The sequence below is a fragment of the Leucoraja erinacea genome, chromosome 22 (genome assembly GCF_028641065.1).
Source record: "Leucoraja erinacea ecotype New England chromosome 22, Leri_hhj_1, whole genome shotgun sequence".
Classification (NCBI taxonomy): domain Eukaryota; kingdom Metazoa; phylum Chordata; class Chondrichthyes; order Rajiformes; family Rajidae; genus Leucoraja; species Leucoraja erinaceus.
Genome location: NC_073398.1, coordinates 20,633,247 through 20,654,833, shown reverse-complemented (window position 1 = coordinate 20,654,833; position 21,587 = coordinate 20,633,247). Strand labels below are relative to the sequence as shown.

Here is a 21,587-nt window from a genome sequence, read left to right as displayed (position 1 = left end):
TTCCGACTTCTGTAAATGATCCTATTCAAACAGGTTTTTAGTTTACACATCTTGAATCAGCAGTTGTCATGCAACCCAGTGAGACAAAGGGACAATGTGTTATTGTATGAGAATATTGTGGTTAAAATAGGGAGGTATGAAGGAAGTTCAGAACATCATTACAAAGTACATTAAAAACACATTTCACTCTATGCCTTCACTAAAGTAATATAATATAATACATTGTTATTCCATTATATTCAGATGTGTTTCTATTTTATTTTTTATGAAAAATACATTTCACTGTGATGTATATGATTACTCAATCTCTTGGAGAGAATTGCAATTTTTGTCTCTCATCATTAGCTCCAAGAACCTCTTTCTTAGTCTTAGAGTGAGAGTTATTCAGCATGGAAACAGGCTCTTTAGTTCCATGCTGACCAAGATGCCCCAATTCTTCTTGATCAATGATTGAAGAAAGAATATTTTGAAGAGTAGAAATAACTAGTTTTATTAAAGCAAATTGCAAGTATATTATTAATAAAGTTATATCTCACTTCCCTTTGCTCATTTGAGATTCCTGTCTGCGATGGGTGGCCTGGAGACCTTGAGTGTCCTGGCATTGGCATGACCACGCTCCATGCTCTCTCTCTCTCTCTCTCTCTCTCTCTATCTCTCTCTCTCTCTCTCTCTCTCTCTCTCTCTCTCTCTCTTCCTATCAGCTCCGTCAAAGCATGCATTTTGCATTAAATAAGATTGCGTCTCTACCCTAATCTACCTGTTAGAACAACAGGTGACTATGCTTTAAAACTAGCTATCCTTTTTAGTGGCAAAAACATGAATTATTTGTCGTATAAGATGCCAAACTGGTTTTGGATGTCTCTATGAAGGCACAAGCTTACTTAGTGACCTTGCATGTGGCCTCATGATTTATTCGTCCCTCCAAGGTAGCCTAAACATCCTCCCAAAACATCTAATAATTTTCCAAATTAAAGCTTGGCACTGTTAATTTAGCTGACAATTCCATTTCAGATCACACGGTCTGTTTAACCCTTACATTACGTCATCTACGCTAGCCCCATTTGTTTGCATTTTAGCCCATATATACCTCTAAACCTTTCCTATCCTCGTACCTGTCCAAATGTATTTGAAATCTTCTGATAGCACTATATATCTCCTCTGGCAGCTTGTTCCATGTACTCACCAGTGCCTGGACTCATTCAAGCTGTAGAACACAAGCTCAATGTTTTAACACTTGGTCTGGTCATTGGTAAATGGAATTCAATCCAGAGAAGTGGGAAGTGATGTATCTGGGGTGAGTTAGCAAAGCATAGGAAGGCACCATCAATTGGAGGATGCTGAGTATCGTGGACAAATAGAACAATATATATCTTCATATCCTAAAAGGTAGTGAGATAATTTATTAAGGTGGTGAAAATGGCCTGTGCTGGCACTTTCCTCTGTTTTGAGATGTGACTTTAAGAACAGGAAGCTTTTACTGGAATTGTACATAATATTATTCAGATCACAGCTTCAGTACAGTGTACACTTCTGGTCATCACACTACAGGGCCAATGCACATGGATTATGCAGAGGAGATTTGCAAAGATGTAATCAGGCCATTGGGCTATTTACTATGGAATGGAGGAGGGTTGGGAGGCTTAGTTGAGGTGCAGAGAAGATATATTTTCCTCAACAGAAGGATCAACAACTCAGTATGTGTTGGAAGGATTAGATTAGACGTTAGGGATATTTCTCTCACCTATAAGATGGTAGGGGTCTAGAACTCATGGCGTGAGAGGGGTGGAGAGGCAGAAATCCCAGGCTTGAGGAGCCACATTCTGAGCCAATGGTGAAAGATGCAAATAGCTGGTAGATCTTTCATGTGGTGTGTACTCAAATAATCCAATTGCTTCCTTCTGCGTGATAGCACTTTTATGCTTGTGTGGTTTCATATTTCAAATCAAAGCATGAATCTATTTGTTTCGAGATAACATTTGGAGTTGTGCCACTTTTGCCTTGAGCAAAATGCCTGACTGCAAAATGCTTTTGTGTCTTTCTCTGTGTTCCAAATATAGCTGAAATATCAAAATACGCGGAAATTGTTTGTATTGAAGTGTTGTTGTGTCGGTTTGACATGTGCTGCTTTGGCAGATTTAAGAAAAGTTCATCCTTTTAAGAAAATGTCAACACTTTGCTGCAGTTTTCATCTGTAAAGCAGAATTTAGTCGTATTAATCATTCTAAACTCACCAGGAGTAAACCACCTCCTTCCATCATTAATTCTTGCAATTCACAATCTGAATTGACATTGCAAGAACAGCAAAGTTAATGGGTTTGCCTAATAATATTTTCCTTCAATGTGATTGAGGTTTTTTTTCCTCACAGTTGTGGTAATAAAGCATCAAAATATAAACACAAATGAAAACGTACAGGCAAAATTCTTAGAAACAGAGTTAATATTTCAGACTATAGATGTTGCATCAAAAGCTGTTTTATATTCATTCACAGAATTTGGTGGTTGCTCGCAGTCAGATGTGACACGGAGAAAAATCGCATCTCTGTCGAGGTAAGTGACTGAAAAAGGTTTCCCCCGATCCCCTCCGCACACCCCCCACATAAAACATACCAACAGACATTAAAACATTCAAGACATACTTAAAATAATAAAAACGGAGAAAGGGCAAGACAGACTGCTGGCGAGGCGGCCATTACGGGCGCCACCTGGTGGTGGATCATCCCGACGAGAAGGGTTGAACAGCGGACCGTCGGCAACGGCCCCGTTCAAAGGCCCCGACCATGGGTGAACAAAGGATGACTGAACTTTATTGCCTTCCATCACAGTGAGGAATGTCGATTCCACTGTGGTGAATGTTTATGTTAAACTTTGTTTTATGTACTGTGTGTTTTTTTGCTTTTTACTTAGTATGGCTGTATGGTAACTCAAATTTCACTGTACCTTAATTGGTACATGTGACAATTAAATTGAATCTTGAATGATATCAGTTATATTTCACTTTTTTGGCATTATCCCATTCTGTAACTCGTCTCGTAGACTCAAGTTTGTGTTGCCCGCTCTTACCTCCGTGTACAAGTGTACTGGAATGTCACTGATTTTAAAGACTATCCATTGTGCATTTCTGACTGCTAGCTCGTGACGCCAACGTAACCATCAAGATCCCTCTGAGTTCATTGAAATTAACCCTCCTCGATTGTTTAGATTCTAAGTTTTTCCTTGGACTTCTCGACTAAACCTTCCAATATTGTGGTCCGTATTCTGCAAATGTCCTTCACTATGACATTCACCACTTGACCCTTCAGGGACCCTCATGTGTGGATCTAGCCATTGGCCTCCTTTAGCATTGCAAATTATATATGATGATTTTGTTTCAAATATTCCTGTAAATAAGGCCGGTTTCAAGAAGTACACCGAAAAGAAGCAGGTTGGTACATCTTTATTTCTTGGTACAAATTCTCAAAGTGCAAGTTGTTCTGCTTGAAGACTCTATAGTCTCGGAGCTTGTTAAGAGCAACAGTGAAAATGCTTCTCCAGCAATGTTGAAGAGAACATTGGGTAATAACATTTGCAAAGTGGTTGAAAAATCTTGAAGTAATCCATGCCTTTGTCTTTCCCTGTGGGCATTAATCACCAGAGTGTTCAACAAAGATGTGCCTTGCACGTTCTTACATTTTGTAGCCAAAATGCACAGGGTGACACAACTGTGATTATGTTTTTACTCAGGAAATCTGGACATATATAACATTTGAAGACACATATACACTTTAGTCTATAAGACTTTAAATTGTCTGGCTTCATAAAAAAGTATGTGCACGTATAAAGTTTTGAACAAGTAAATTAAGTTCAGCGAAGATCCTGTTCTGGGCTTTTCAGCTCATTTAAATTCAGGATGCACTCCACTCTCCTGGCACTAATTCACAGTTTCTGAGCTGCAGCTTTGTTTGCAATTGAATAGATTATGCTCAAAGCCAAAGTTGATGAGCAAACTTTTCAAAAGAAGCTCACTACACTGTAAAATCTTCGGGAGCACTTTGCGTGAGCACATCACGTCGCTGCAAAACACTAAGGTTGCTGTCACTTGCAGTTTTGCTCCTCAAAACGGTAGTGAGTTCATACCTTTGAAACAAATACTTATTTTCTACTCATGAACCATTCCCATGCCTATGACTAATGTTTTTTTTGTTATAGCGAGAAGAAAAATGTCCAAGGAAGATGATTACAAAGAGGACTTTGGCTATGATAAAATGTCTACATTGGAACAAGGAAAACAAGACAATGCAAGTTACACCACCGATGTTCAATCCAGTGATCTTCAGCTGAACAGAAAATGTCATACTTGTTTTCATCATAGGGGATGGATCTACAGTCTGATGATTGGGGTAAATGTACCCATGTAACATTTTATATGAGAGATAACTACTAAACGTAAACAAATGTTTACAAACTCATAGCAATGCTCATATTTGAATTTGACATTTTATATATGATTTCACAAGAATATTTTAGCATAGGAAGTGTAATTTACAAGTAACCTAGGTAGGCTTTTAAAAAATGTGATATATTATAAAAGAATGAAATCTTGTATAACAAAATGAAACAATAATATTCACAATAAGACTAAATTATTATCACTTGAGAATGAAAGCCTTAGTAAATAGCAAAAAGGTTTTGTTGTTGTAATATAATTGTTATAATTGCTTTAGATTTTGTAGATAGTTTGTTCTGGGATCTTTAATTTTACTCTGCCGTAGCACAGTAGTCAATGCCAGTATGGATTAGAGGTTGTGATTTTATTCTTATTGTAAGATGCTGCTGCATTAGGTAAAAATTACATTTCTAATTGCGTTACAGAGTTGTCTCCTGATAATTACTGGTTTCTCCGTTTATCTGGGGAATGTATTTCCTGATGAAATGGACTACTTGCGTTGTGCAGCAGGTTCAGTAAGCACTTTTTTAATGTGATTATTAGATTTTTATCTTAATTTTGCATGGTTGAAAGCATAGTGCATGGAATGTTATAAAAATATTTAAATATTTCACATTGCTTGAGCTGTGTGTGAATTTTAAGTTTCACTTCTTGGTCAGTTTAGATAAGGCTATTTTTGTAAGAATTTATTTGTAGTAAATATTTGGAATTTCTATTCTAAATAATTCATTAGATTTTTTTAGTCTGATAGAAAAAAACATGAATATAGTTCTGGGATGTTAGAGTTTCAAAATTTCTTAGCTTGTTTTGTGCCGTAAAAAATCCAGGGATTAAATTCCAAGCAGCTCCAGAAAATGCCCCCTCACCAACTCATCAAAGAATTGCAGAAGCAAGAAGTGGAAACATTCTCAATTCTTTGAGTTCTGCAATTCTTTGAGTTCTCTGGGCCTGATTACAATTTCTTCCAAATTAAAAATGGTGACAATGAGGATTTGGGTTAGGAGTGTTCCAGACGCATTTCAATTCATTCTTTTCAGAGGACAGAGTGTGTGCGGGGGTGAGGTGTGTGGGGGGGGGGGGGGGGGGGGGGGGGGGGGGGGGTCATGAGGGGATGTGAGAGAGAGAGAGAGGCCAACCGGCCCATCAAGTCTACTCTGCCGTTTAATCATGGCTGATCTATCTCCCTCCTAACCCCATTCTGATAGCACAAAAGTATTTTGCTCCATTATTCTTTCAGAACCCAGGGTTTGCATGAAATACATGTATTAATAATTTATTTTCAAATATGATCCCAAGAGTAGCACAAAATATTTTTCCCAGTTAAGTTCAAGGTATTTTTATGTATTTATTGCACGCTGCATAGTAGTTTGTGGACTTGTTTCCCCGCTCCTGCAAATATTATACTAATTGATATTTTCCTTCCTAGTGTATTCCTGCAGCAGTTGTCAGTTTTGCCACAGCTAAGAAAAGAGTTAATGCAGTAGGTATATTAATGCCAATGACATTTTGATATTTATACTCTTATTGATTAAAGGCTGAAGTTACAGATTTAAAATAATTATTTTCTTTAGTTACCACACCTCCAGCTTCTCTTCATCTCCACATTCACTATAACAACAACATGCATGATTTGGTATGGGTGCAAACTACTCCTCAATCCAGCTGCATTGAATGTAAGTCTTCGTAACTATATGCATTTTTTTAATTAATGGACATTTTTGTTAAAAATGTGTAACTGGAATGTAACAGATATTTGGACAATATTATTTGATCATGGATTAAAAAGTATAAACAAACAAAAAATCATAAACTTCCTTTTGAGATTTAGTGTGAACATAACAATCTTTCGTTTATTGTGTGTCCAAGAAGTGAAATAGGGATAATCCAGGAAATTATAGGCTAGTGAACCTCACATCAGTGGTTGGGTAACTATTGAAGAAGATTCTTAGGAATATGAATATTTATATTTTTAAGAGAATGGACTAATTAGGCAATGTCAACATGGCATTATCTGTCTTATGATCTTGATTGAGATTTTTGAGGACACAAAGATGATTGATGGAGGTAGGGCAATGGATGTTGTCTTCATGGATTTTCATGGTAAACTGATCCTGAACCTTAAGATGCATGAGATTCATGGTGAGTTGGTAGTTTGGATTCAGAACTGGTTTACTTACAGAGGACAGAGGGTAGTAGTGGAGAGATGTTATTTGGCACAACGCCTGTGACTGGTTGGCTGCAGGATTCAGTACTGGGATCTCTATTGTTTGTGATATATATGACGTAAATAGACAACAATGTAGATGGATTGGTTAGTAAATTTGCAGATGGTACAAAAATTAGTGATGTTGTGGCCTCTGAAAAAAGCTGTCAAAGAATACAGCAGGATATAGATCAGTTATAGATATAGGCAAATAAATGACAGGTATAGTATAATCAAGGCAAGTGTGAGGCATTGAACTTTAGAAAGTCAAATACAAAGAGAAAGTATGCAGTAAATGGCAGGACGCTCAAGAGCATTGATTTATTAATATTAATTTATTATTGCCATGTCAACTGAAATACAGTGAAAATCTTTTTTCTTTGTGAAATCCATTCAAATCAAACGGTACATGAGTACAATTAAGTCATACCCGAATTTGGAATCAGAATTGGCTTATCCACAGAAGCAGAGGATGGTGGAAAAAGAAAATACCAGAGTGTAAATTATAGTGTTACAGCGTTATTATGTTACAGCTACAGAGAAAGTATAGGTACAAAAAGTGCAAGGACTGCTTTGAGGTAGGTGGCGGTATTAGGGCTACTCCCTTAGCCTGTGAGAAGACTGATCAGTTGTTTTGCTAGCAGTTGGGAAGAAGTGGTTCCCGTATCTACTGGTACATGCTTTCACACGTTTGTATCTTCTGCTCAATTGAAGAGAGGAGAACAACCTTAACATCCTTAATGATGTTGACTGCTTTCCCCAGGCAGCATGGGATAGATAGTCATTTGTGGGGTGGGGGGGGAGGGTAGCTGGTTTGTGTGATGGGCTGGGCTACATGCACAACTCTGCATTTTTTTTATAGTCTTGGCAAAGCAGCTAGCAATGCAAGCTGTGATGCACTCCTGCATCCCGATAGGATGGTTTCTACAGCGCATCTGTGGAAGTTGGTAAGAGTTGGTGGAAACATGCCAAACTTCCTTAGTCTGAGGAAGTGGAGACTTTCTGGAGAAGTTGGTGTGCTTTCTTGCCAATAGCTTCAATGTGGTTTGTGACATTTATGCCAAGGAACTTTAAGCTCTCAATCATTTCCACTTTGGCACCATTGATGCTGACTGGGACATGTACACCATCTCGTTTCCTGAGGTCAATAATTAGCTCAATTCATCTTGCTGACACCGAGCCAGAGGTTGTTGACTTGACACCATGTTATTAAGCTCTTATTCTCCTTCCTGTACTCCGTACTGTCATTGTTCAAGATCCGGCCAACTACGGTGTTGCCATCTGTAAACATACATGGAGTTAGAGCAGAATTTGGCCACACAATCGTGAATGTATAAGAAGTATAGTAAGGGGGCTGAGAACACATCCTTGTGGGGCACCGGTATTGGTTATTGTGGAAGATCTTTTGTTGCCTATCCTCACTGATTGTGATCTATGCGTCCAGATGTTGAGGATCCAGCTGTTGCGGCCCAAGTCCTAGCTCCCTAAAAGTGGCAACACAAACAAATAAAGTAGTAAAAAAGGTATGCTGATCTTCATCAGTTGAGGCATTGAGTATAAGAGTCAGAAAGTCATATTAGGCCGCATTTGGAGTATTTTGGAGTTCTGATCACCCCAGTGTAGGAAAAATGTGGAGAGGGTGCAGAAGCAGTTTACCTGAATGTTGACACGAGGAAATGCAAATGCTGGTTTACAGAAAAAGACACAATGTGTTAGAGTAACTCAGCTAGTTAGTCAGCATCTCTGAACGACATGGATAGGTACCGTTTCAGGTTGGGACCCTTTTTCAGACTGATTATTTTAGGGGGTGCATAAAGCTGGAAGAAAGGTGAGGGAGGTAAATGTAGGTGGATACAGGTGAGGGGGATTTGATTTGATATTTGAAGGGAATAAGGAAATACAGGGATTAGAGTAAAAAAGCAAGGAGTGATGTCCACTAAAGACCTGGCAGAATTTCTACTTTCTGTGTTTTGGTTCTATGTAATAGATGTTCTGGATGATACAAACTTTGGATATTGAACATTGAATATACATGTGTCTGTTAGTAAATGTATGGGTAACAAGATGACTTCATTTGACATAATAATTATCTGGGAGAAAATACATCTCTCTTAACTTTGTTTTCCTCCCATGTTGTTTCAATTGGACACCTTTTCCCAATACCCCAGAAGATATAATGCATATAAAAATTGATGATTTACATCTTTCTTTCAAGAGTTAAGAGTGTTTAATTGTAATATACACCATGAACAGAACAATTACAATTTGACTGGCACATTAATTACAGGAACACAACAATTAAATACACCAAACAATTATAAAGTAAATGCTCAGTTATATTAGGTAATCAGTTTGTAATGGTGCAAGTTGGGGTAGGTAGTAAAATCTGTACAAAATCCATAGTAGTAACGTGCTGAGGTAGGGTCATGGTTAGGATTATGTAGTGTTGTTCAAGGTTGTGTAGTGTGGTTCAAGGTTGTGTACTGTGGTACAAGAACTTGATGGTTGATGGGAAGAAGCTGTTCTTGAACCTCAAGACAATGGTTCTCGGAACACTGTACCTTCTTCCCGATGGTAACAGAAAAATGAGATAGCGGCCAGGGTGGTCTGGGTCCTTGATGATTTTCGCACCCTTCTTGAGGCAACACTTCCTACGGATGTCTTCGATGATGGGAAGATCAATACCGATGAGGATCAGACATCGTCGGCTTCTGGGCCCTACTTCATATTATATTGCACAAGGAATATAATTTCTACTTTAAAATTGTAATGGTTATTATTTAAACTGATCCTAAGTCAATATTTAATAACGTGAAAAACAATTATACTTTCCTCTTTTGCTGTGATTACATTTCACAAAATCTATAGCATATGAAAAATCCTCATTATTCTCTGCTACAAAAGAACCTGCTTTTTGTTTACAATCAGTTAAACTTTAAATGTAGGCTTCTGGAAAAACTACAGCAAATTGGAGAAAGAACAGCATACAGATGAAGCAAATACTGATATCTCTTCAAAAGAGAACACCGAGGAAATCTCTGTTGATTCTGAGCCTTTAGCAAGAGTTGTGAAACGCAAAAAGGCTGGAAAAAAAAGAGTGAAGCGAGGTCCAGCTAAATGGAGACGTTCGCACTGGAAAGGGTGAATGTGTTGTTTGGTGGACTGTGTGGGGTGGGAGGACCCGTTGCTCCTCCGGTGCAGCAGGTGGTGCTGCACAGGACAAAGGGGGATGTTTTGTATATAGTTCTCTACTGTCTGTGTGACAGTGTGTGTGCAGCCATTTTGACTTGTCTTGCTGCCAACATTGTAAATTAAAGACTCTCAAGTTTTGTGCAGACCTAGAAAAGGAACACAAAAGTAACCTTCTGTGCCAAAGCAAAATCACATTTATTTTTAGCTCTATTTCAGTTGAAGGACCCAAAACTCAACAAATAATGTTTTGTTCTATATTAGGGACTTGAGCATGCCAGTTTGTGCTTGACATGTAAAAGACATGTGCTATTTACACCTGTTAATATAGTCATGAATGTTTAAGTCTGTGTTGGAGCTCAGCTGGCTCTGAATAGGTCTCAATGTCATTCTCTATCATTAATTGTGTTTGTGTTTCCTCAGCCATAATAGATGGAACTATTGAACCTAAAATCCGTGGTAGACAAGTTACTGGAGCGTAATCTGAGAAATAAAAAATATATGCATTTGGATGGACAAGACTGATTGAGGATAGTCAGCATGGTTTTGTATGTGAGAAATCGTGTCTCACAAATCTGATTGAGTTTTTTGAAGATGCAACCAAAAAGTTGATGAGGGCAGAGTTGTAGACGTTGTCTCTTTGGATTTAAGCAAAATTCCACATGATAGGCTGCTCTGGAAGGTTAGATCACATGGGATCCAGGGAAAGCTAGCCGACTGGATGGAGAATTGACTTAATGGAAAGATGCAAAGGGTGATGATGGATGATAGATGCAAAATGCTGGAGTAACTCAGCAGGTCAGATAACATCTCGAGAGATATTTGAGACGTGACGTTTTGGGTTGGAATTCTTCTTCAGACTGACTGTAGTGGGGAGAGTGGGGGGAAAAAAAAGTGGAAGTGAAAAAAAAAGCCAAATCAGGACTGGCAACATAAGACCTTAGACAAGGAGGTTCTTGAGAGGCCGATTTTTGGATAAAGGCAGGTGTGAGCCCAAGATGGATACATCGTTGCGAACTTTGGAGCTGATTAATAGACCTTTAGTGGAGAGAGTGGAGAAAGAAGAAGGAGGGAGATGTTTGTAGAAGTTCTAGAGCAGAGAAAGCTTGAGTGCTGGTTCCTTGAAAGTGGTGTCACAGGCAGATGGGATAGTTAAGAAGGCTTATGGTATATTGGCCTTCATCAATCAAGATACTGAGAATAAAAGTTAGAATGTTATGTTACAGTTGTATAAGATGTTGGTGAGGCCACCTTAGGAGTAACTTGTCCAGTTTTGGTGACCCTGCTATAGGAAATATGTTGTTAAGCTGGAAAGTATGCAGAGAAGATTTATGAGGATGTGGCCAGGATTTCAGGCCTGCGCTACAGGGAGATGTTGGGCAGGCTAGGACTTGATCCCTTGGAGTATAGGAGGATGAGTAGTGATCTTGTAGAGGTGTGTACGATCATGAGGGGATATATATACAGAGTAGGGTAATCAAGAACCAGAGGGCATAGATTTAAGGTGAGAGGAGAAAGACTTAATAAGAACCTGAAGGGCAACATTTTGGGTATATGGAATGAGTTGCCAGAGGAGGTAGTTGTCACAGGTGCTATAACTATATTTAAATAAGGTTTGGACAGGTACATGAATAGGAAACGTATAGAGGGATGTGTGCCAAATGTGGGCAGGTGGGACAAGTGTAGAAGGGACATATTGATTAGCATGGGCAATTTTGGCTGAAAAACTTGTTTAAATGCTATATGACTCTTTGACTCTAAGATTCAAAGTACAAAAAGTACCAGGTTTTGAAGTATCTTAAAGTAATTTTCGATAGAAGTATTTATGGTTTGCTATGTCATTGAAACCCATTATACATCTCATAACTGATGAAGTTGTAAAACAACACTCCTTGAGCAGTTTTGGATCTTAATGGGAACGTAGACCAAAGTTGTAGCCCGTTCCATGAAGTAATGATGTCAACAAAACTCCAAAATCTGGACAATTTCCATTCAATCTTTGAGATGGAATGGGTTTCACATTATCAAGCTGCACAATTGCTGGTGCTCTCTAAGTTATTGTTGGCCTTCATAAATGGATAGTTGGGGTTAATTTGAAATTCTGGGTAGACACTGAGAATTCACACTGGGTTTTAATTATGAAAGGAAATAAGTTTACTGCTTAAATTCACTCAATTACTGTTGGTATAATTTACAATTTACTTTCTTTCACAGATAAACTTTAACTTGCTTTTACTTGTACTTCTGGAAATTCTCATGGCAAGTAAAGTCATCTTGTCAGCAAGATCGGATGCTAGGTGCTGTAAGAAAAAGAAAGCAAGTATTCATGTTGTGATGCTTACACTGTGTGTCTGTTGTGCAGTGCTTTCAATTTAACAATAAATTAGTGCATCGGTGCACTGTTTTTCATGTAGATGCAGTTAAGTTGACATAAACCATATCAAGAAGCATCTTTTTTTTAAATCAATTTGTAACATTGAAAACAATTCCAACAACTTATTGTGAAAGCAAATCATGCACCAGATTTTTAAATATTTACACCCATTTTTATATTTTGTAAAGATACATAATTAAAGTAACAGTGCTGAAATTTCCAAGATGGTTTTCTTTTTGGCTGTTTAGAGCTTGTATTCTAATTTTATGTTAGTTAATCTCTCATACAATATGTTCGCAGGTGTTGCCTTACAATGAAACAATCTTCTTTTGTCACATAAAGTTTCCGTCTCGTACTTTGAAGTCCTATTCGGTAAGTGGAAAATACTAAATATCTGTAAAGCTCAAAAGTGCTGTTTTGCTAATTATTAATTTAATCATCAGGGTAATTGTTGTTAAAATCTCATCTCTTGTGTATTCAAGTACTATGTCATAAATTTATTTTTGTTTGTATTTGTCTTATTACAGATACTAACTTTTTCCCGCTATGTTCGGAGAGTGTGTCGTGATATCTGTCATATAAGATACTGAAAAGAAGGTTGACTAATCAATGAGCTGCAGTTGTTTATTTTTCACGGATGAGAATAGACACCTTGCATCTCTCCCGATAGAGGATATACAGATTCTAGCAATTACTTGGGAAACATGGATAGGTGATATTTTGGGTTGGGTTTCTTCTTCAAACTGGAAACGTCACCTATCCATGTTCTCCACAGTTGCAGTCTGACCCACTGAGTTACTCTAACACTTTGTGTAAACTGACATCTGCAGTTCCTTGTTTCTAGCTATTACTTGAACTGATAGAATCTGGTCACTCAGGTCAACTGTTTCCCAATCTAATTACTTTCTCTCAATTATCCTCAACATCTTTTATTTATTTCGCCCTCAAGAATGAATAATAATAATATAATAATATATTTTATTGTCATTGCACATAAGAGCAACGAGATTTGGTATGCTGCTTCAAACCTCTATAAGCATGTCATTGCTTGGGCTAGATTTTTTTTTTAGATAATTTGTATCTGAATCATGAAGCAGTCATGGTACATTTTCTCAAAATCTCCAAAGATTTGTCCAAGGGAGAATAAGGTCATGGGGAGCAGACCAGTTACATCATTTCTTGTTCAAGGATCTTGTGCTTCTCACAGTTTCCATGTTGCACAATGAGCGAGACATTGAAGTCCAGAGCAATAAAACACAGCTGGAAGATTTGGAAATTACATCCAATTCCTGAGCTCAAATCTGTTATGTTGAGCGAAACCTTGGTCCCCCTGCTTTCGAATCAAAATCAGGAATTCAATAGGCATTATAAAGCTTAGGATTATACAAAAAGTTATGGAAGTTTGAAAAGGGACTGAGGAAGTGATGTTACACTATGCTCATGGAAAGGAAAGATGCAGCTTCATGGAGGAAACATTTCCAATCTAATTGTATTGGCTTGGATAATTCAGTTGGCATTGAATGAGTGGCACTCCCTAATGTTTACAGCTCTCCTTTGGCTGTTCTCCTATAGTTAATCAGGGGCTAGTGGGGCTAATATGAAATAACACAACACGTTTTTAATAGACTATTTTGCTGGTGAAACCTATGTCAATATTTTCTCCGCAGGTGGTTGAAGTGATTGTGGCGATTTGTGCAGTCTTTGGTGGAATTATTGCTCTAAATATGGGTGCCCTGGTCCCTGGGCCCTACCTCTCTGTGACATTCTTCTGGATTTTGGCTGCAGTAGGTCATTCAATGTTTAGTTGTAGTTTGTATCAATGTTGTATTATCATAATCAATAAACCATGACTCAGAGCTGCAATTGGGGAAAAAGGAAATTCTAAACTTGCACGTCAAGAGTTTTGCTTCCAATCTTGTAAACTGTATCAATGTTTTCCAATTCAAGCAACTGTTTTGTAGAGAATGTAATTGTGAGGGTTGTTAAAAGGGAGAGGTTGACCAGATATGGCTCATTTTATCTGGAAAGCCGGAAGTTGAGGGGGGAGCTGATAGAAGTATATAAAATAATGAGAGGCATGGATAGGGTAGACAGTCAGAATCATTTTCTCAGAATGGAAAAATCAAACACTGGAGAGCACAGCTTTTAGGTGAAAGGACAATGTTTATAGGAGATGTGAAGGGATTTTTTTTTACACAGCGGAGGGTGAGTACCTGGAACACGCTGTCACGGGTGGTGGTTGAGGCAAATACGTTTGTGACACTTAACATAATTTTAGATAGGCATATGGATGTGCATGGAATGGAGGGATATGGGTTATGTGCAGGTAGATAAGAGATGGTTTTGGCATCAAGTTTGGCATGGGCACAGTAGGCCACGGGGCCTGTCCTTGTGCTGCAATGTTCTTTGGTCTATATAGATCTATTAATTAAAGATTAGAAAATTAATAATTATGGAGTCAGAATGAAATCCATTGCAGAAAACTATAGTTCATAAATGTTTACATCATCATTTGTCATATAGTCAAGTTGACCTGACAACTTTCACTAAGGCAGTGCTGCAAGTTTTCGGAATCCACTATTACACTTTTGCACCACCCAGAGGCTACATCTGTGTGCAAGTAGCCTTAGCTTCTAATTTCATGGGATTTCACACACAAACAAGCTCTGGTATATTGTTTACAGTGTTGATGTGATTGCTTTTTCCAGTGTTTTCCTGGTGCTATTGCAAGCCATGTCGCAGCAGAATACCCATCCAAGTTCATGGTAAGTAGGTAACGCATGACCAATGTCTGATTCAGTAGCTTCACTTAACTTTTCCTGTTATAATTTGTATGGTATTATGATTATCCAGCTACATAAGTGCCCTAGAGTCAAAACTGATGGGGTTCAAATCTGGGAATGACCTGCAGGTCTGAATAGTAAGATCTGGTGCAGTCGGTACTTGAATCCGGTACCTTGGACTTCCCAGAGATGGTGAGCTGTAGGCAATGACAGGATGCTCAATGGCAAACACATTGCAAACACATTCTTTTTAAATGCCAGGAGCAGTGATGAATTGTGGGAAGGGTCTTAGGATGTATTGATCGGTGAAAGATTGACTTTTCTTGTAGTTCTGCAATGGATTGTCAATTGTTTGCCATCCCCAGAGGTTAATTGGGAAATCCGTCTGCTCAGCATGTTTGGCTGCAACACACAAGTCATTGGAGAAGAACAGCTTTAAGCTTAAATTTCAGCAATTTAAATTTGTTGAGTTCATTAATTTATTTCAAACAAATCTTGGAATCACTCATAACTGGTAATTTTATGATAAATCACAGGTAATTTTTCAAATAATAATAATAATAAATTTTATTTATGGGCGCCTTTCAAGACTCTCAAGGACACCTTACAAAATTTAGTAAACAGAATACAAAACATGTAAGCGGAATGAAACAAAACAAAAAATAACGACAAAAATATAAAAAATAAATAGTAAAGACATCAACAATACACAATTCAAAGACAATTCAAAGACACAATTCAAAGAGAGCAGCGGCAGCTAATCGCGCCAGCGTTCACTCTCCCTTCTGGCAGCCATCTTGGAAACGGAACAATAAGGATCTTTAACATAGAAACATCCCCCCACAATGGTTACCATTATGGGGGAAGGCACACTGTGTAGTCCCCATCCCCAGTTCACCCATAGTCGGGCCAATTGAGGCCTCCACAGTTGCCTCTACGGAGGCCCGATGTTCCAGGCCGTTTTCGCCGGAAGATGGTGCTCCGGCGTCGGGAGAGTCCTCTCAGCGGCTAGGGACACCTGGAACGGCCGCTTCCTTACTGGAGACCGCGGCTTCCGAAACCGACAAGGCCGCGACGGTTGGAGCTTCATCATTGGCGATCTCATCGAGAGATCCCAGGCTCCAGATGTTGAAGTCAGCGCCGCCGCCCGCAGCTGCCCGCTCCTGCAGACCCGCAGCTCCGCGATGTTTTTATCGGCGGTCTTCAGCTCACCGGAGCTCCAGCGCGGCGATCCAGGCAAGGCATCGCCCGCTCCGCTCCGCGATAGCGCTCCAGCGCTGTGCCACCGCCGAAGCTGAGGTGCTGGGCGGTCCCCTCGGGAAAACGCCGCTCCAGGCCCGCTGGTAGGTTGCGAGGACGGGTCGACGGTGCAGCCCAGAGAAAAGCTGCCTCCCCGACCAGGTAGGGGCCTAGAAAGTAGTTTCCCCATTCTCCCCCCCCACATAATAAAGTCTAGACCTCCTAAAAACAAACACTGAAAAATTAAAGAAAAGAGTGCAAAAGACGGACAGCTGCTAGCTAGCAGCCATGCCCCAAGATGGCGCCCCATACTGTTAATGTTAATTTTCTAAACTTTTATTAGAATGTTTAATGTATAATAATATATGAATATTCTATGAATGCCAAAGACTTAGCCCCCTGTTATTTCAATTCTGTGCTGTTTAAGAGGCTGTGCTATGCATAGCTACCTCGACTGTGTTGCCAACTGTCAGCCTATCAGGAAACCTTCTTGACTGAGGTAATCTGTACCCAGCCCCAATTTGTCCTGTTTTTTCTTTGCTTTCGGTTTTATCCCCCACTCTCCCTATTACAATCACCAGACCCGAAACATTACCTATCCATGTTTTCTGGGGATGCTGCCTGGCCTGTCGAGTTACTCTGGCATTTTGTGTCTATCCTTATCATATTGGACATGTGTCTAGGCAAGGATTGGAATAAAAAATATCTGGCCTATGCATTCTTTAATGATTATGGACATTTGTTTCATTAATGTTTAGATCGAGGTCTTAATTGCTATCAGCAGCGTCACAACTCCAATGCTGTTTACTGCGTCTGGCTATCTATCCTTCAGCATTATGAAGTTCATTGACATCTTTCGGCAGAGTTCAACAAATTTGTTTGTAAGTTTGCCGACTGAAAGAAAAGGCATCTTTTACTATTGCACTTTTAAATTGATTTCAATATAATTTATTCCAGACCCACATCCCAAAGTGTTAAAGTGTTAAATATTAAGTAAATTGAGTTTTGAATTGTGCCTTCAAATTCATTCCTTCAAGATATATGATGGAGCAGAGGATAAGTATACAATAAATTTCCGATGCCTATGCAGTACAATTCATTTCTATATTTTTTAATATGAGTTTTCTATTAGATCATGTTTTTGATACACCCTTGTATTTCATAGTTCTCCAGAATTATCACCCACATTTGCTTAATTTTTATTCTAAGGTTTAAAATAATAATTGTTACTTTTTCTGAAAGCCACTCTTGCAAAAGATTCTTTGTAATGGACATTTCTCCAACTTTGTTATTGCAGCAGTCGTATGATATTCTGGTTTTTGTTCTGATGCTTCTGTTACTGGTTCAGTCCAGTCTCATGCTTGCCACATTTGTCCACTGTGTGAACTACAAGATGCAGCTTAAATATTATGAGTCAACGTGGAATATGTCAGACTTCCAAAAGGGGAGCTGCAAGACAGTTGAGGCAAGTATAAAAATGCACAAATAGATTCACAATAAATCAAAGCCGGGATTTTCTACTTGCCAGTCTATGACATGCGGGTACATCTAAGAACTACATTTTGCTTATTTTGTCTAATTATACAGGTACTTTGTTTCCAGAAATTCTGGATTGAACCGTTGATATGGGAATTTGTAGCACTTCTGTAGGTAATATAGATTGTTCTATTGAAAAAGGTGCAATAAACATATTTGTTTCTGCATTTTCTAATATCGCAAATATAAAAATGCCGGCCACCCATTAATCCAAAAAGCTATATGTTGATGTTGAAGATCAGCATTAAAGATGTTGGAAATCCAAAATAAAGATAGATATGCCAGAAATAGCAGATCAGGCAGCATCTGTGGAGTCATAAGGAAAGGTCAACAACCTGAAATATAAACTACATTTCCACCTTTACAGATACTGCCTGAGCAGATGAGTATTTCCAGCATTTTTGCTTTCATTTTAATTTTCGACAGACTATTGGGCGCAGACTATTGCAGTGGTAGAGTTGCTGCCTTAGAGAGCTTGCAGCGCCAGAGACCCAGGTTCGATCCCGACTACGGGCGCTGTCTATACGGAGTTTGGACATTCTCTCCATGACTTTGTGGGTTTTCTCCGAGATCTTCGATTTCCTCCCACACTCCATAGACTACAGGGTTGTGGGTTAATTAGCTTGGTATAAGTAAATTGTCCCTGGTGTGTGTAGGTAAGATACTGTTAATGTGCAGGGATCGATGGTAGGTTCAGACCAGGGGGGCCAAAGGGCCTGTTTCCATGCTGTATCTCTAAACTAAACTAAACTAAACTAAACTATTGATTTCTTAGTTTCTCCATGTTATTATTGTTACAACTGGGTTGAAATAAGTATACTTATCACCTAGGTTTCCAAATCTGTCACAAAGGACTTTGACAAAGACAAGGCGTGGAAAGCAGTCATGGTTCAAATGGTGCAGTAATAACAAGGTGGATGTGCCTTCAAATTTATCTCACCAACATTGACATGTAATGGCTTCTTCATCCACGGGTGACTTCTGAACATGACATACCACCCAATGTGAAAGCTTTAGGTAAACGTTGTAAATAACGCCATTTATGTTAATTTGATTCGAATTTCTATACCAGACTGACATTAACAAATGAGTCTGTATCTTTTAAAATTAATTTCACATGAGTTAACTGAAAGATAACATTTTCTATTGCTTTGATGTACACAGTAGCTGATTTTTATATAGGTTTATTTTGTATTGTGTACAGGAATAACTGGGAAAAAGATATAAGCAATGATGAAGACTAATTTTGTTTATTGGTGGAAAATAGAGCAATAAAAATTGACACAGAAAATACAAATCGGCATTATAATATTAAGTAATAATTGACATGCCCAGTTGCTACATTCCCACCTTTGTTTTGCAAATTTGTAGTCTGTTTTAGTTAAAGAGTAAGTATGGTAGTTAGGGAAGAAATAATAGTCTTAAAAATAAATTATAAAGTGCTGAAATGTGTATCCATGAGGATTAGTTTGAGCTGTCAAACTAGAATGCCGGGAATCTCCGCATCATGTTCTGTAAGCATACTTTGAGTAGCTTGGTTTCTTTTTTTTTTGTTTTTTGTTTTTTTTGTTTATTTTATTAGAAGTTAATACAGCACAAAACAGTACAGTGGAACCTAATTTTAGGTGCCAACTATGTAATACCGTAGTCCATTCTATGTACAACCTCTAGTTTTATGTTATGAGAAGGAAGTAAGCAAGACAAGAAAAAGAAAACAATAGAAAGAGGAAAAAGTGGAAAAATAGATGGTAGAGAGTAGAAAAATGTGAAGTGTGTATATAAAAAAGAAAAAAGGAAGAGAGGAAGTGGAAAGTAGAAATAGAAGAGAAGGCCCCTTAAAAGAGAATTTTTCAAATCTACAGTAGCTTTGTTTCTGATGGATATAAAACTTGTTATAAGAAAATAGAAGTAAGAGTGTTGCGGGAGAATTCAATCTTGATATGGCTGGATGAGGTGTAAACAAAAAGCTTATATTTCATGCACCACACAGCCTAGCTGTGACCCTCACCCTGCTCTCAACAGTAATATAGCAAGCAACGTTTTTGTAAATTTCTTTGGGACATGTACCCATTATGTACACAATATTCCTGATGTGATCTCACATCAGGCCTTCTGTTCTTGTGGTAAAACTACTCTTTAAATCCTCTTTTGATATAGGCCAATGTACCTTTTTAATTGCATCCTAACTATGAGTTATCCATTCCTTGCAAAACCATCTCATTCAAGATCATAGGATGCAGGTGATGAGGATTTAGGGATTTATTGGCTTTCAGCTCCATTCATTTCTATCTTTTTTTAAACTAATATTAATTTATTTCACTTCCCTATTCTGGCTCCAACATTCCCCACTGTTTTGGGGAGGTTTTCTATCATTTTGCATGAACACAGCCAAGATATTTGTTTACTTTCTCTTTCATTTCTTTATTCCCTTATATAATTTCTCCTATCTAAGTCTGTAGGGCATATGCTAATAAACTTTATTCATATTTATAGCAGTTTTATGCTTATTGGTCTTTAGCTCTTGTGTTCTATTTTTCCTTATCAATTTCTTGGTCTTTTCCAAAATTTGAGAATTTCCCAATTTTTAGGTTAGCTGATTTTTCTTGGCAACAGTGTAGGACTTTCCTTCGATCTAATACTGTCATCAACTTCCCTTGTTAACCATTGATCTGCCACTTTTATTGATTTGCATTCATCTATTCCTGAACGAAAACTAATGATCTGTCACAGACAAATTTAAGTATTATACAGACACACTGAAAACAACAGAATTGTGGGATACAGTGGTGCAATTGTTATCTGACAAGGACATGGCATCTGAATGTGAATAATACTACAGAACTTTGACACAACAGTTCAGTCCCTGCCCTGTGTCTGGTGATACTGGGCCTGTATAAAAATCACATTGTGACAAAATCTGGTGAGAGATCATGCGGTAAGGACTGCGATAAGCTTGGTTTGTGGTCCCTATTATTAATGATGTCTGCATATTTCATTCCTCATCCAACAATGATTCATCTACAATTTCTGTGGTATCCTCTAGCATGAAGTTTTTTTTTTACCTGGTTGGGGAATGAGGATAGGGTGGGTATGGTTGTGGGCGTTGGTAGCGGTAAATAATATTTATGCTTATATTGCTGCTCCATTCATGGAAACATACTGGTAGGAGACAAAAAGCAGCTCCTATGTTGTAATTGTGCAGAAGTGTTGATAACTACGATGTATAGCTCAAATTTTAATGACTTCATTTTTCTTTGCTGTCCCTTATGTTTCTGTTTCTGCAGTTTGAAAGTTGATGATACTTTATTTTAGTTTGTTGGGTTAATCTAAATTGTTATGTCTTTGCTTAATGATCATATTTATCCTGTAAACTCTGATAATTTGATGGTATGGTCTATTCAGGGTGACAATAAAAACAATTTGATTAAACTCTTTCCTCATCTTGAGCAAATCTTTTTAAAGTCTTAAAACTTGTTTATTACATTATTCTATTTATGACTACAATAAACTAGTGTTGTGGTCCCTGTCATTAATGGTGTCTGTACTGCAGTTACTTCTAATCTAATTTCCCATCCATCGCTGATTAAACATCTACAATCTTATAATCAATTATCTTTGTCTAATTTAAGTTAAACTCTGGTCTCTGACAGAACCCAAATTGTCATCATCTTCCTCACTGTTATTTTAGCCATTTGCCCTGTGCTGCCTTATTAAAGGGAGTTTTATTTTATAGAATGTTTTATCTTGAAACTTGCCTGTCAATTTTGCCCCAATGCTCAGATGGTACATTCATGTGAAATCTAAGGGATTTTTCTTTGTTGATGTGTTTGTTGACAATAT

At 38.1% G+C, this 21,587-nt stretch overlaps 1 protein-coding gene across 2 annotated transcripts; it reads left to right on the top strand.

The window, feature by feature from the left end:
- The first annotated feature begins 4,024 nt into the window (after nt 1-4,024).
- mlc1 (modulator of VRAC current 1) lies at nt 4,025-21,189 on the top strand. 2 transcript variants are annotated; one of them, XM_055653058.1, is made up of 12 exons: nt 4,025-4,098; nt 4,186-4,376; nt 4,849-4,938; nt 5,850-5,903; nt 5,995-6,096; nt 12,030-12,131; nt 12,490-12,561; nt 13,857-13,973; nt 14,898-14,954; nt 16,970-17,092; nt 17,509-17,676; nt 18,579-21,189. In XM_055653058.1, the coding sequence occupies exons 2-12, from the start codon at nt 4,197-4,199 to the stop codon at nt 18,651-18,653; spliced, it is 1,140 nt and encodes a 379-aa protein (XP_055509033.1). In that variant the 5' UTR covers nt 4,025-4,098; nt 4,186-4,196; the 3' UTR covers nt 18,654-21,189. The 2 variants fall into 2 exon arrangements, with proteins under 2 accessions (XP_055509033.1, XP_055509031.1); XM_055653056.1 differs by having other exon boundaries at nt 4,028-4,101.
- Nucleotides 21,190-21,587: the final 398 nt, after the last annotated feature.

What these genes read in the sequence shown, in the direction of transcription:
- mlc1 (XM_055653058.1), top strand. Translation starts at nt 4,197, where the DNA reads ATGTCCAAGGAAGATGATTACAAAGAGGACTTTGGCTATGATAAAATG. An exon ending in AATACCCATCCAAGTTCATG is followed by an intron (nt 14,955 to 16,969) that starts GTAAGTAGGTAA and finishes ATTAATGTTTAG; the next exon opens with ATCGAGGTCTTAATTGCTAT. An exon ending in AGAGTTCAACAAATTTGTTT is followed by an intron (nt 17,093 to 17,508) that starts GTAAGTTTGCCG and finishes TTGTTATTGCAG; the next exon opens with CAGTCGTATGATATTCTGGT.